The 15,437-nt window shown below is 37.2% G+C and overlaps 1 protein-coding gene across 3 annotated transcripts in view; it reads right to left on the bottom strand.

The window, feature by feature from the left end:
* The window catches only part of AGL (amylo-alpha-1, 6-glucosidase, 4-alpha-glucanotransferase), a 79,096-nt gene extending 68,991 nt beyond the window's left edge, over positions 1-10,105 (bottom strand). For 2 of the 3 annotated variants that reach the window (XM_004775191.3, XM_013047177.2), the window contains exons 1-2: positions 9,745-10,105; positions 9,037-9,183 (exon numbers count right to left, since the gene is read on the bottom strand). In XM_004775191.3, the coding sequence (XP_004775248.1) occupies positions 9,037-9,118 (82 nt within the window). In that variant the 5' untranslated portion in view covers positions 9,119-9,183; positions 9,745-10,105. Of the gene's footprint in view, positions 1-9,036; positions 9,184-9,259; positions 9,679-9,744 lie in introns of those variants that run through there. The other variant, XM_004775190.3, reaches the window with a different exon arrangement.
* Between the last annotated feature and the right edge of the window lie 5,332 nt (positions 10,106-15,437).

The following is a 15,437-nucleotide window of genomic DNA, read 5'->3' as shown; positions in this document are numbered from 1 at the left end:
GATAGTTTTCAAGTCTGGACATCAGGCAACAAAGGGCAGCGATCCCTAAGAGACAGAAAATAGGCAAAGTGAACCTTACCAATGGCCCATCTTACTATCTTGGAAGTTCCAGGTTGAGGCACAAGGAGAATGAGGTAGAGCTCAACTAACTTTCTGAGCTGAGAAGATGGAGCTAAGAATCTGTAGAGACCAAAGCAGCTAGTTTGCAGAAGAGAACAGTTAGTGAGGAAGAGAAAGCTGCACAGAGACAGAACTCCAGAGATTTGATGAAGGCCTCCCTTCAGTATTCAGCAGAGTACTGATCAGAGCAAGTCTGAGACCAAGAAGAGCACCTGTTTTCACCAGCCAGATTGGAAAAATTAATAATTCATGAGGCACTGGGGAGACAGTTCAGAGGCTCTTGTTTTAGTGGTGGAGAATAATGAGCCCTAGACCAGGCACAGACTAGACTAGCTTCACAAATCATAAGAGTAAAGCTCAAAAGTATTAAAATATTTCCAAGTAACTTAACTTCATTACAAAACAAAGACAAAAAAACATTTATAAGAATCCGAAACAACCCAGCATCCAACAAGGTAAAATTCATAATGTCTGGCATCCAATCAACCCAGGAATGACATAGATGTTGAACTAGAAGATAAGGAAGGACATCAGTTATCATAACTGTATTCCATATGTTTAAAAAGTTATTTCAAGACATGGAAAATATTGAAACACAGAACAAAAGATCCAAATAAAACTTTAAAAATGAAAACTATAAGGTCTGAGATGAAAATTCTGCAACATGGAATTAATGGATGGTGAGACATGGCAGAAAAAAAAATTAGCAACTTTCAAGACACGGGAATAGAAATATGCAAAACAAAACAGAGAAAAAAGAATCCAAAGATTGAAAAAGCATCAGTGATCTGTGGAACAAGTCAAGTGGCCTAATATACAGGTAATTAGAGTCCTAAAAGAAGAGTAAAGAGAGGGGGGATATCAAATGTTTAAAGAAATAATGGGTAGAAAAATCCCCAAATTTGACAAAAACAACAAATTAACAGATCAAAGAAGTTCAAAAAACCCTGTCAAGAAACATGAAGGAAATCACACCAAGAAACATCAGAATCAAATTGCTCAAAACCAGTGATAAGGAGAATATCTTACAAGTAGCCAGAGGGAGGGAAAATGTTACAGTAAGTTCAGAGGAAGAATGATAAAGATGACAGAGTCTCCTGGGACACACTAAAAGCAAGAAGACAGTGGCGCAGTATCTTTAAAGGTACAGTAGATTCTTGGACAATATGGGTTTGAACTGTCCAGGTCTGCTTACACATTTTTTTTTTAACAGTGCAGTACTATAAATATATATTCTTTTCCTCATGATTTTTTAAAAAAAATATTTTATTTATTTGAGAGAAAGAATGAGTGATGATGAGGCACAGAGGGAGGGGGAGAAGCAGACTCCCCACTGAGCAGAGAGCTCTAATCGGGGCTAGATCCTAGGATCTGGAGATCATGACCCCAGCTGAAGGCAGAGGCTTAACAGACTAAGCCACCCGGATGCCCCTCCTTATGACTGTCTTAATAACATTATCTTTTCTATAGCTTGCTCACTATTAGATTGCAGCATATAATATATGTAACATACAAAATATGTGTTATCTGTAAGGCTTCTGGTCAATAGTATGCTATTAGTAGCTAAGTTTTAGGGGAGTCTAAAGTTACACTTGGATTTCTGGCTATGTGGGGAGGTGGGTCAGTGCCCCTAAACTCTGCACTGTTTAAGGGTCAATTGTACTGAAAGATTAAAACTGTCAGCCTGGAATTCTATACCTGGTGAAAATATCTTTCAACAATAAAGGTGATTTTTCAATGTCAGAAAAGATGTTACAGGGGCACGCCTGGATGGCTCAGTGGGTTAAAGCCTCTACCTTCGGCTCAGGTCATGATCTCAGGGTCCTGGGATGGAGCCCCACATCGGGCTCTCTGCTCAGTGGGAAGCCAGCTTCCCTTCCTCTCTCTCTCTCTCTCTCTGCCTGCCTCTCTGCCTACTTGTGATCTCTGTCTGTCAAATAAATAAAATCTTTAAAAAAATAAAAAAAAAGAAAAGAAAAGATGTTACAAATAAGCAAGGCTGAAGCTACAATGAACCCTATGTGGTGGATATGAATCAGAGACAGCAGTGTCCGTGTCAGCATCAGTTTGATTCAAAGCAAATCCTGAAATGCAGATCATGTAGAGATTTCAGTCATGTTTAAAATTGCTCTTTGGTAGAAGTAAACCCCTCCCAGTGATGTTTGACAGATGGTAAATTCTACATCACAACATTAAATACCAGGTAAGCTATTCTTTGTGAACACAAGATTTCAATAAAAGACATTATGAGAATGCTGGACTCTTTCAATTTACTGTAATCCAATTAAATATCTCTATTTTGCCTAAAGAAATACAAATACTGTGTTTTGCATAATGCAGACAATGTGAGGAATGGAAGTTCTAGGCATTCCTTGAAAAAAGTTATAATTTAGTGATAAGTATTGCTAACCATTCTCTTGGATTGCACTAAATTATGAATATAATTTTTTTTTTATAGCAAATGGCTTTAGCAAGTAAGAAACAAATTATCCAAATGGCATTATTAAGTAACTGCAAAAATCTAGGGACTCACTTTTACTTCTTACATTGTACAGGGAAACTTAAATTTCTTTTCCAAGTAGCTATATACACAAATTTTTCTATATGTAATTTGGCATAAATATACTAAGTGTTAATAAGGCTTATGTTTGACTCAATAATTTCATATACATGTATATTTTGTGAGGAATTAATCAATGGTGTAAACACAGGATATATTCATAACAGCTTTATCTACTACAGTTAAGTAAACTGACAACAAACTAAATATCTAATGATTCGGAATGATTAAATAAATTATGGCACGAATTATGGTCTTATCCAAGCTAGAATATTATAAGCCATTATAACATTATAAGTCATGTCATCTAAAGATATTTAATAACATGGCTATTTTTATTGTTTTGTTCATTTTACGCATCTACATAGATCTTTTGAAATCCTTTCTGGATAAAAGCATGGCTGAAATGTGTCAACCAGGAGGTGGAACTCATACACCATTATACTTTAAGCAGGTTTCAACTTGCTTGTATAGTATAAACCCAATTTTGTCTTGAAACAATGACCATAGAGAAAAGGCTTTTTATATGCTGTATAATTTTATAATTGGGGAAACATCATTTTAAAGTTAGAGGCACAATTATGAAGAGATAGTGTGAGAAATAATTGCTGAAGGAATTAAAACACAAAATTTTAATGCTCAGTGACTGTGAGAATCATAAATATCTACATCTTTACAATAACGATTACATTTATTACAGAGTGGTATCATTTTGAACAGGTACAAACATCAGAGATTAGTTGTCTGAGAATATTTAAACAACCTGTCCCCTGTTCAGCTTATACAAATATTGTTTTTATCATTACACAAGGATTCAGAGAACTTGTAGTACAAAGGTTAAAACTCATCCAAAATCTCAAAACAGTATTTGGATCAGCGGTATACCCTCAGAAAAAAACTGATAGCATTCTCTAAATATGAATATTTATTTATAGAATACACATGTAGGATGATTGAATAGATTATATAAATTACAAAATAAAATTGGGATGAGATATAAATAAAATAAGCAATATTTTAAATAACTAATTCTATTTATTAATGGACAGAAAAAATTTTTTTAGCTCTCAAATATTGATAATCTCTGTCAGTGACAGCAATGTGATTAAATAAATTTCATTAACTTTGTCTTGGTTTAATATTTTATGATAAAGTAATTTAAAGATTTTAACATCTGTTTATTGATATTTGGCTTAGTGTCCTCAGACTTGAAAAAACACCACAAAAAAATACTCAAATTCAAATGGAAGAAGCTCTTGGTGGCTATGTTTACTAATCCATGACATTAACTTTTTAATCTCATTCACCAATTATGTAAAGATTTTTTTTTTTTTTTTAAGATTTTATTTATTTACTTGAGAGAGAGACAGCGAGAGAGAGCATGAACGAGGAGAAGGTCAGAGAGAGAAGCAGACTCCCCATAGAGCTGGGAGTCCGATGCGGGACTTGATCCCGGGACTCCGGGATCATGACCTGAGCCGAAGGCAGTCGTCCAACCAACTGAGCCACCCAGGCGTCCCTATGTAAAGATTTTTGTTGAAATGTCTGCAAACTATATGCAGCCTATTTCTTTAAATAAAGTTTTATTGGAACACAGCCACACCCATTCACTTATGTGTTGTTTATGGTTGCTTTCATGATACAATGGCAGAGTTGAGTAGTTGCAACAGAAAGTATATGGCCTGCAAAGCTGACATATTTGCTATCTGAAGCTTTACAGGAAAAAATGTGCTCGACTCTGTTCTATAGTGTTAATTTTCATCAAAAAGCAGTTAACTTTCTCACTCATGTTTACGTCACAAATTATGTTTATTTTTTCAGAAGTTCTTTTTTAGAAAATATTTTCTAAGTATTGCACTATTGAAAGCTACATGTCATCCCTGAAAAAGACAAATCTCAAACAATAAATATCAAACACTTTCTAGCTCATCTTCAAGTTTGACAACCTCTTGAGGTAAAAGAGGCATTTATGGTTATCCTGCCTTTTTTTTACAAAGTATTATACAGACTCTACTATTTAAGATAATATTATTTGTATCTGTACTTAAAGCAGGTTAAAGTACAGATACAGGTTAAACCAGGTTAAGTACAGATACAAATAATATTATCTATAATATTAATCTATATAATAATATAATACTAAGAATGTAACCCGTGGCAACATACTGCAAGCAAACCAAAAGTGGTGTGACAGTAAAACCCTTCCAGACCTACAGTCTCTACTCTTTTCTCAGAAAATGTCCTTTTTGTTTATAACTTATCTGACACACAAACAAAAAGCACCGATGTCAATTTATGGATTACCAAAATGTAACTGCTTTTTTAAAAGTCTTTTTAAAAAAGTTATTTATTTTTTAGTGATCTCTATACCCAACATGGGGCTCGAAATCATGACCCTGAGATCGAGTTGCATTCTCTGCCTGAACCAGGCAGGTGCCACCAGATTTAATAACTTTGTAAAAAACAGAAACAGATGAAACAAAAAAGGGAAAAGAAAGGAAAAATTGCGGCACCTGGGTGGCTCAGTGGGTTAAAGCCTCTGCCTTCGGATCAGGTCATGATCCCAGGATCCTGGGATCGAGCCCCACATCAGGCTCTCTGCTCAGCAGGGAGCCTGCTTCCCTTCCTCTCTGCCTACTTGTGATCTCTGTCTGCTAAATAAATAAATAAATAATCTAAAAAAAAAAAAAAAAAGGAAAAATCATTTACTTTTCCCATATATTCCAGCAGATAGATCAGTGCTTTACCCTCAAGGGCACATAGCCATTCTGTAGACCTCTAGTACATCTCCCTGAAACTAAAATTTTTATATACAGTACATGAAACATTAGAATACCTAGAGTACGTCAGATTCCATAATTACTCAGTTTACTAAAATTAGCTTAGGTCATAGCAGTACATGGTGTGGCTATCTTATGCCTCATAGAACACTAGGAATACTTTACTCAGATTAGCCATTCCCTCCTGTAGGCAACTAGTAAAGTGAGTGATTAAACTATTAATATAAACTAAATTTTTCCATCTTGTTCCCTCCACTAAATTTATATAAACTCAAACTCCTAATCAAGAAACCTTTATAAATATTTTCTTTAAAAAAATTGTAAGTTGAAATTTGACCAGCCAATATAAAAATGGAAGAACTCCAGGTTTGGGGAAAACTGATTTTGTTCATTATTCTGCCACTGAATGAAATAGGAAATATAGGGGAAGGCTATGATTTGGCTAGAAAAAAATCATTATTTCGTCTTGTACTTGTTGAATTAGAAGAATCTATAGAGATATTAGCCTTGAAAATGAGGAGGAATCCTTTCTTAGGGAAAAGTGAAAAGAAAAGAAAAATGAAAGACTCAGTGACCAATTAAATATGAAAGAGCCCCAAACTGGCAATTTCTTCACACCTAATTGGTCACCAAGTCCTATGAATTTAAAAATGTCTCATACTCTATTCCCGTTTTTCTTATCTTTAACCAGACATCTTTTCAAAATAGCCTTCTTGATGATTTCTTGTTTCCAACATCCCTTCATCTTTCACATTATAATTATCTTTTATAACAACATGATCACCTTATTACTGTACCCAAAAAACTGATATGTTCCCATTTACATCATTTGGTTGAATTTACTGGTCTTAACTATAGCTATAGACTGAACCACATCATTCTTATTTTATAAACCCTTCATAGTTCCCTCTTCAAATAAATTGGCTGAATTTACACTTTTTGCTAGCTTTGACTTGTGTTTTGGTAATCAGTTAGCAAGGATTTACTAACTATTGTACATTGTACTAGGTTTATAATACTTTCCCGATCCTCACAGATCTTAAACTCTAGCTGGACACTATAAGACCGATAAGCTTTTAGAAACTGCTACGTTGTTCAGGACTTAATTGTTCTGTGACTACTGTGTGATTGGAAATCAAAGAAAGGAGAGATAACAAAAAGTTAAGGAAAGACCTCATGGAGGAGGTGGAATTTTAGCTGAAAGTTGAGAGGCAGGGGACACACAGAATGATAGGAAAGGGATTTAATAGATATAGAGGAATCTGACCAGGTGAGGGTGTCAGGAAAGCTATGAGAAAAGCCAGGGGTAAGGAATTAACAAGGGAACTATAAAGATGTAGAACACTAGTAATGGGGAGCAGTGAGATAATCACCTTGGCTAGGGAAGATGGATTCCATTACAGAATGTCTTGGAAGCCAGCCAGAGGTATTTAAATTTGACTTTATATACAAACATCAATACATGAAAAGGGAAGAGATGGCATAAGAAAATTATTCTTTTTTTCATTTTTAAGATTTTATTTATTGGTCAGAGAGAGAGAGCATGTGTATAAGAATTGGGAGTGGCAGGCAGAGGGAGAAGCAGGTTCCCCACTGAGCAAGGACCCTGATGCAGGGCTCGATCTGGGGGCCGTGGGATCAAGGCCTGAGACGAAAGCAGCCACTTAACCAACTGAACCATGCAGAGCCCCAAGAAGATTATTCTAGAATCCATATTTAGGCATATGAAAGATAGAGCCAGGCAGAGAGAGACATTTGGAAAGAAATTAATAGTACTTAAAAAGACTGCAGTTAAAGAGAAGAAATTGTCAAAGAAGAGTACAAAGTTTCAAAGGCCTTGAAACTATGAAAATGGAGATATCACTAAAATGAACAGGATGGGAAATAAACAAGGTTTGAGAATGGGGAGGAGAAGATTTTGGATGTTAGACTTAAGCATCTCCAAGTCGAGCTATCTTGAGTCTATTCTATAGTGTAATACCTGGATGAAGCCAAAAAACCAGGGCAAAATAGATAGGTATAGTGATCTATCAATGCCTTTTACCAATTTAGGACTTTAAAACCATATATTAGGGGTGCCTGGATGGCTCAGTTGGTTGGGTGGCTGCCTTCAGCTCGGTCATGATCCTGGAGTCCTGGGATCTAGTACTGCATCGGGCTCCCAGTTCCACGGGGAGTCTGCTTCCCCCTCTGACCTTCTCCCCTCTTGTGCTCTCTCTCTCACTCTCTCTCTCTCTCAATTAGAAGAAGGCAATCTTGAAAAAAAAAAATAAAACCATATATTATTAATTTTGAGGTTCAAAATCCAGGAAGGTAGAGGAGCAGAAATTAACATCTTCACTTCACAAATAAATGTTAATAACTCATGGATTTTCCCAAAGTCAAAAAAGCTGTTAGCAGCAGAGCCAAGAAAATTCTAGTTTTGTACTCTAGCCATTATACTCCTGGCTTTCAAGAAGCAAGCAAAATTCAAGGCTCTTCTTCTAAAAAGAGCCGTCAGCATAAAAGCAACAAATGAGGCTATGAGAATGTGTAATTCTTTAAGGGCATTAGAAGAGAAAAAGAAAGGATTTCTTGCAGATAGACAGAATTAATTAAAATGTGGAAGGAAGTGTGCTCAACAAGAGACACCAGAAAATTGACAAGAGTACTCAAGATGGTGGGGAAAAAAAATCAAAACCAGGAAAGTGCAGAGTCAGGAAAGCCAAAAATGGAATAAGTACTCAGTGATCTTAAATGCCAAAGTTGGAAGAAGGTTATTTGGCATGGAAATAACGCATTTGATGGTTGAATTTTTTTTCTTCAAATATTTAACTCAATATAATGGGGGAAAAATCCTTCAATGTTTACTATCAATGTCTGTTATGCTATTAAAAGGGGCTTCATTTTATATTTCATACATTAAATTTCTACTTCACAAGTTATATTAACATAAATGAGTGTGGAATGTTTTTCAATCTTGAAAAAGTATAAAGTCTTAAAAAAAAAAAAAAGGAGCTCAAATATATTTCAACGTAACCTGATCAATTTTTTCACTTTTTTTTGGCAAAAAATATATTCAGCTTTTTCTTCGCCGTTATTTGAGAGGCTTTTGGGAAACCTAAGTAATAGTTTGCCTTTTGCTGTGATCCATTTTACTAAGTCAAAGTTCCAGTAAAGGAAAAGAATGAGGGCTATAAAAAGCAAAACTATACATATACTCCAAATAAAATTACAGATAAAGTAATTTACCAAGTTTTTATAATAATTGTTAGTAGAAATAATATGGTCAATGTCTTGATCCTACATGCAACTTCAGTCGAAAGTGGAAATTACCATGGAAAGAAAGTGAGCTACTTTATCCTTGTTCTAACATGACAAACAAAACATTTTCAATTTTATAACTAAAATTAACTCTCATTAGTGATATTTTTAGAATACAGCACCATCTTTGCACTGATCAAATTTAGAAAGGTCCTTGGCAATTATATCTATCTTAAAGTTAAAAAAATTTAATATGACATTTAATTAAAAATTTAAAAGACACATTAAAAAAATTTAAAAGGCCCAGAGCTAACTAAATCACTTGCTACTGACCTTGTTCAAGTCTGAAGAGGGTCTTTTCCAGCTTTTCCATTTCGTTCAGAAGTAGAATTCTAACCTGTTTACTGTGTCCCATTTTGGCTTCTAGAAGACTTCAAATCTTTCAGAATTAAAAGAACTCCGAAATCGAATGAGTTACCCCTATGAAACAAAAAGGAATTAAGATAAAGAAAAGAACTACCATCTTAAATTCTTTAAGGCTGACAGCCGCACTTACATGTTCTCAATGTGTTTTAACCGTAGCAGAGCAAAGAGAAAGAATGAATTTTATAAATAAGACCTCAGAAGGCAAATCAATAGTTGTTTCCACCCTTCGAGCACAATAGGACCGAAGCAAAACTACTGCATTATAGATTCTTACAATTAAAACAAAACACAAAACTAAATCATTCTCAGAGAAAAGCAACACGTTTTGGAAAGCCTGGATTTGGGCCGGGGGGGTAAATTCCCGGTCCCAAGCCAAAAGGCTCTGAAAACCACAAATGGCACTTCTGCTTGCAAGAGATTAGTCTGCTCAAAGATAACAGGTGGGAGAGTTCCCCATTCCCAAATTCGGGTTGGAAGCCACCAATGGGGAGATGAGAACAGAGGGAAGCAGGTGTTGCCCCTGGAATAGCTGCTGCAGACATAGGATGTACAGACAGAGCTATAGATAGAAAGAACGCATTTCCCAGAGAGGCCAGCGGCATTCCTAGCACTTACACTGAGCAAGTTATACGTGCAGCTTCTGGGACGCTGCAGGACCCGCCGCTCTGGTGTTGGAGTCGGGGGAGGAGACGTGAAGGAAAGCAAAAAGGGAAAGGCAGGCTGCCCAGGCGCAGAAAGCAGCCCCAGACTAGGAGGGCCGGGCGCCGTGAAGGGCAAAGGGCGGGGCGGCGGCCGCGGGGCCTGGGCCGAGGCCGCTGTGTGAATGGCAGAGAGCTTCTCCGTGACTCCGCCTCGCGCTGGTCCCTCCGGAGACCCTCGACCCCACCCGGCCTCGAGTGCAAACGCCGGGGTGGGAGCTGTCAGATCCCCTCGCCCACTTCCGGGAGGCTCCGCACCCGCTCGTCGCTACTGCTAGTCTCGCGAGACTGTGGTCAGCGGGGCCGGGGTCCGGCTGCGGCCCTGGCAGGGAGCCTTTTTTTTTTTTTTTTTTTTTCTTGCGGCTAGGGAGGTGCGAGGTCGGGCTCCTGTACTTCCTTTACCCGCCCGGGAGCTCCTGTATGAATCTCAGAATGGTGCGGTAGAAAGCTGCCGCTAGCTTGAGCTGCACAACACGGTCGTTTTGTGGAACGGCTCAATGGTGGGAGGCAAGCGACCTGACTTCTGGTGCTGCTTCTACCACGATGTGTTTTGTGTTTTTGTTTCATTTTTAAAATTTTTAAAATGTCTATTTATTTATTTATTTATTTATTTAAATGTGGCTCAAGTTTGCTTGGCCCCAGTTCTCGCAATCTTGATTTCCCCATGTCTAAAATAAGGGGCCTGGCGATGGTCTCTGACATTGCATCCTTCAAGTGTCTACCAACTCTCGTGCTAACACAGGACTCATCTTGAATGCAGACACGCAACTACTAGGTTGGTGAAGTTGGCCAGTTTACAAACACTTGAGGGTGTAAATACCACTTATACAACGTCTGGTTGTATCTGATGTACATTGCATAGACCTGAAGGTTGTATAGGATTAAGGATAAGGAGGGCACCTGTAGAGATGAACGCTGGGTGTTACACACAACTGATGAATCCTTGAACACTACATCAAAAACTACTGATGTACATATGCTGGCTAATTGAACGTGATAATTAAAAAAAAAAGACAGGAGAGCAATTGTTATACAGTATGGGCTCAATAAATATAACTACAATTGCTTAAAAAAAATCTATATTGGCTGTTGCTGCACATATTTTAGGCCAGAAATTTAAGATGTGGTACAGATGCCTATGGAGATTTAATGCAAAAACCTGTCTTCTAGAGTGTTTTGAGGACACCTAAGGATCATGAGAAAACGGACAAAGGTTTCGAGTGTGGAGAAAAATCTTGCTTCCCTTATTGTGGAAATACTGTAGGTCTAAAAAAAATAATGGGTTAAAAACTAAAGATCCTGAAGTGCTTGTTTCATTAGATTTCTGAGAATGGTAGTTGCAAGTGGTCCAAAACGGAGTTTGGGAACCTGTAGTTCACTTATTCATTTGACTAGTATTTATTGAGCACCTATGATTTGCCTGGCATGGAAGTGAAACAAAGTCACTGCCCTCATGGAACTCCTACATTTTATTTGTGGGAGATTGATAAATAAGTCAATTATATAAGATAATGAAAGGTTGTAAGAAAAAGAGAAGTGAGAAGTGTGGAAGAGTCAGGAGAGGGAGGTTTGCAGTTGTAAATACAACAGTCAGTAAAGGACTTGCTGGTAAATTGAATTTGATCCCCACAGAGTAAGAGGAAGGAGGATATGCAGGGTAGAGAGTTACACACAGAGGTACCGAAGTGGAAAGGCCATGAGGTAGGAGCATATTTGCTGGGTTCAAGGAGTCCACCATAACTGATTGGAGAGAGTTGTAAAAAATTAGGACAGGTAATGGGGGTGGGGGAGATGGGCAGCCAGATCTTATAAGACTTTGTAGGTGATGGCAAGGGTTTGGGTTTTTAATCTGGGCAAAAGAGACATTGGAGGATTTTGAACAGAGGAGTAACATAATCCGATATAACTTTTTTTTTTAAAGATTTTATTTATTTATTTGACAGAGAGAGAGATCACAAGTAGGCAGAGAGGCAGGCAGAGAGAGAGGAGGAAGCAGGCTCCCTGCTGAGCAGAGAGCCCGATGCGGGACTCGATCCCAGGACCCTGAGATCATGACCTGAGCCAAAGGCAGCGGCTTAACTCACTGAGCCACCCAGACGCCTCCTGATAGAACTTTTAAAAGGATTACTCTGCAACTTTATAGAGAATAGCTAAATAAACTGAAGGGTGTGGTGAGGAAGGAAGCAAGACCAGTTATTTCAGTTAACCAAGAGAGCAGTGTGTTTGTGTAAAAAGAAAGTACAGCAGTGAAGGTGATGAAGTCATTAAATTACAGATCTATTTTGAAAGTGCAATTTTTACTGATGGAGAGAAAAGAGTCATGGGTGATTTTATGGTTTTTAGCCTGAGTAAGCAGAAGATTATTGTCCAATAGAAATATAATGAAAAAAGAAAAGAAAGAAAAGAAAGAAAATGTACCATATAGGTTAAAAAAAAATCTTTCAAGTAGCCCCCCAAAAGTAAAAAGAAACAAGTGAAAATAATTTTAATAATATATGTTAATACAGTGATTAACATAATTTAAAAAAGAAAAGAAAAAATATTTTAATATATTTATATTCAATTTAATAATAAATTTATATATATACATATATTTAAATTTAATAATATATTTTTTCCTACCAAGTCTTCAAAATTTGGTGTGTATTTTGCAGTTCTAGCATTTCTCAATTACAATAGTTACATCTCAAACACTCCATATGTTTGTAGCTAGTGGCTACCATATGGACAGTGCAGAAGAAGCTGCACTGAGAGAGGAGTAAAAGGGAAGGAGCAGAACTGGAGGATGAAATTCAGGAGTTTGGTTGAAGACTGTGAGTAACCAAGTGAAGGTAACTATTCATTTGTTTGACCTAACCGTCAAACATCCAAGTGAAGATATTGAATGATCACTCGTAGCCTTGGTCTCTGCAGTAGTGTTTTTCAAATTGTAAATAATAACCCACTGAAGGTTGTAAAAGTAATTTATCTGTTGCAACCAATGATTTTTTAAAAATAAAATTGGAAAGATCTGAATGCAATGCACCTGGTAAGTCTATTATTTCAAAAAACTTCTGTTTCTATTATGTTTTGTTGTACTGGGTCATGTATTCCTCCTGGGAGTCATGGTCAAAAACATGTTTGAGAGCCACTGCTCTAGGATGTATGCTGTATAAAAGCATAATAATTCATGATTATGAAACGTTCCTGGGTTTTCAGCCCAGCTCTGCCACTAACTAGCTGTGAAGCTTTGGAAGATACTCAACCTTTTTGTGCTTTGGTCTTTACAACTATAATATAGGGATAAAAATAAAAGCTACTATTAATTAAATGAGGACTTAGAACTGTGCCTGAGACATACTAAGTACTATGGAAGTACAGATAGTAGATTGGGATCCTAACTGATGGGAAACACAGTTCATGTTCATGTTTGTGTCAGGCTTTCCCACCCATACCTCCTTCTCCTTTCAGTCTGTCCCATGACCCTTTCATTGCACTGTCCTCCTGTTCATCACTCTTCGCCAGGGCTCCAAAATTAGCCTTTCTTGCTGTCCCCCAGCAAAACTGTCACATTAGTGCCCATTATTTCAGCGAGAAATAAGGAGTAAAACAGACTGACAAAATGAATTCCTTTAGCAGGGAATTATTCTGACACAAATGTTTGGATTTTAAAAGTTCTGTCAATCCAAATGATCTTGATTTTGGAGTTTTCATATTGTGAAAGCAAGTGAGGAATGTTAAGTAATGAAAACCTTATGATTCAAAGTGCTGTGTCTCCAAGATTACATTTACAAGCCACATTTTTAAAAAGCCCTTTTTTTAAAAAGAAGAGTCATGCTAATGTGCTATTTGTGACCTTGGAATGCCAGTGAATTTACATTCTAGGGCTTCAGTGGTGCCATGTGCTGCTTTCATTCTGGAAATATTTGTTGTGAGCCTATCCTGTGCATAGCAGCGATCTATATATACACAATAATGTCATGCTGGAGTTGTCAGGAGAAGAATCTCCTTGAGGAATAGCTGGTGAATAATCTCAGCTATTTGGCAGTGACTCTAGTGTTTTCTAAAACACTGATATTAACATATTTGGGGAGTGGGAGAAGGGCTGTGGTCAGGAGGGTCCGAAAACATTACAGTGTTTCTTAAGGTCTGTGTATGTGTCTGTTTTTAGAAAAGAAAGGAGTTATTTGGGTATTATGTATGGTATGGTCCCAATCCTGTAATAATTTGTGTCTGAAGTGGACAAGTCTGCCTCATTTGGTTTTTATATCCATAGCATTTTCTGGTGTATTTTATTTTATAGCAATAATATAGTGACATTATTAATAATTTTATTTTGCAGAATTTGGAATTGTGTTTCCAAAATCTCTTCTAAATTGAATAATTTATTCTGCACCTTTTTGAAATATCCAGATTTAGCCAGTGAAGAGAAGAGAGGAAGATAAGAAAGGAATATAGTTGATGTCAGACAAATAGAAGGACTTAATATAATGATATAGAGATATGGAAGCCTGATAGAGATTTTTTGAAAAGGGGATAGTACAATATAAAGAAAAAGGACTCTGGGGATGCCTGGGTGGCTCAGTTGGTTAAGCGGCTGCCTTTGGCTAGGGTCGTGATCCCAGGGTCCTGGAATTGAGTCCCACATCGGGCTCCTTGCTCAGCGGGGAGCCTGCTTCTCCCTGTGCCTCTGCCTGCCTCTCTGTCTGCCTGTGCTCACTCTCTCTGACAAATAAATAAATAAATAATCTTAAAAAAAAAAAAAAAAGGACTCTGGAAACAAACCAGGGCTTAGTTTTAATCTCTCTGAATTACAGTTGATTCATCTGTAAAATGGAGAGAATAACATTTCACTTGAAGGGTCATTATGAGAATTAGATGAAATAATGAAAGCATTTATCAAAAATCAGGCTTTTAATAAAAAAAATAGGTAATCTAAAAAGAGAAGGGCTGATGGCTAGATGTCTTTGCTGGGTTAGAGATGGCAGTTAGACAAAGCAGATGAAGAAGAGGCTCCCAGAGCATGGGAATCAAAGGACGTAATAAAAAGGTGTCCTATTCAGTGAAGAGGGAGGATAAAAATGAATTCATAGACTGAAGTCAGAGCCCAAGGTTTTAGACTAAATTATAGAAAACAGAGGAAGGATATTAAGAATGAAGTAAGGTTTAGTTGCTGTATAATTAGTATTTGTTAGAAAATTTATTGAGATGTTCATATACAGAGGTAGAGTTGTATTTTACTTATTTTTATTTTTGTTTTTTTTTTAAGATTTTATTTATTTATTTGTCGGAGAGAAAGAGAGCACAAGCCAGGGAAGCGGCAGGCAGAGGGAGAAACTGGCTCTCCACTGAGCAAGGAGCCTGATGCGGGCCTCAATCCAAGGACCCTAGGATTGTGACCTGAGCCAAAGGCAGACACTTAACTGACTGGACCACAACTGATCCCTGATAGTTGTATTTTATTTAAAAACAAAAACAAAAACAAAAAATAGAGATTAAAACTTGGGATCTTAGAACTTGCATAGAAAAAGGCATTTAAAAAGTCCTAAGCATTAGGGCACCTGGGTGGCTGAGTTGGTTAAGTGCCTGCCTTTGGCTTGGGTCATGATCCCAGGGTCTTGGGATGGAGCC

The sequence above is a fragment of the Mustela putorius genome, unplaced genomic scaffold (assembly GCF_011764305.1).
Source record: "Mustela putorius furo isolate JIRA1106 unplaced genomic scaffold, ASM1176430v1.1 tig00003853_pilon_pilon_pilon, whole genome shotgun sequence".
In the NCBI taxonomy this organism is placed as follows: domain Eukaryota; kingdom Metazoa; phylum Chordata; class Mammalia; order Carnivora; family Mustelidae; genus Mustela; species Mustela putorius.
Note: the sequence above shows the minus strand (reverse complement) of the source record. Positions and strands in the feature narration are given on the sequence as shown.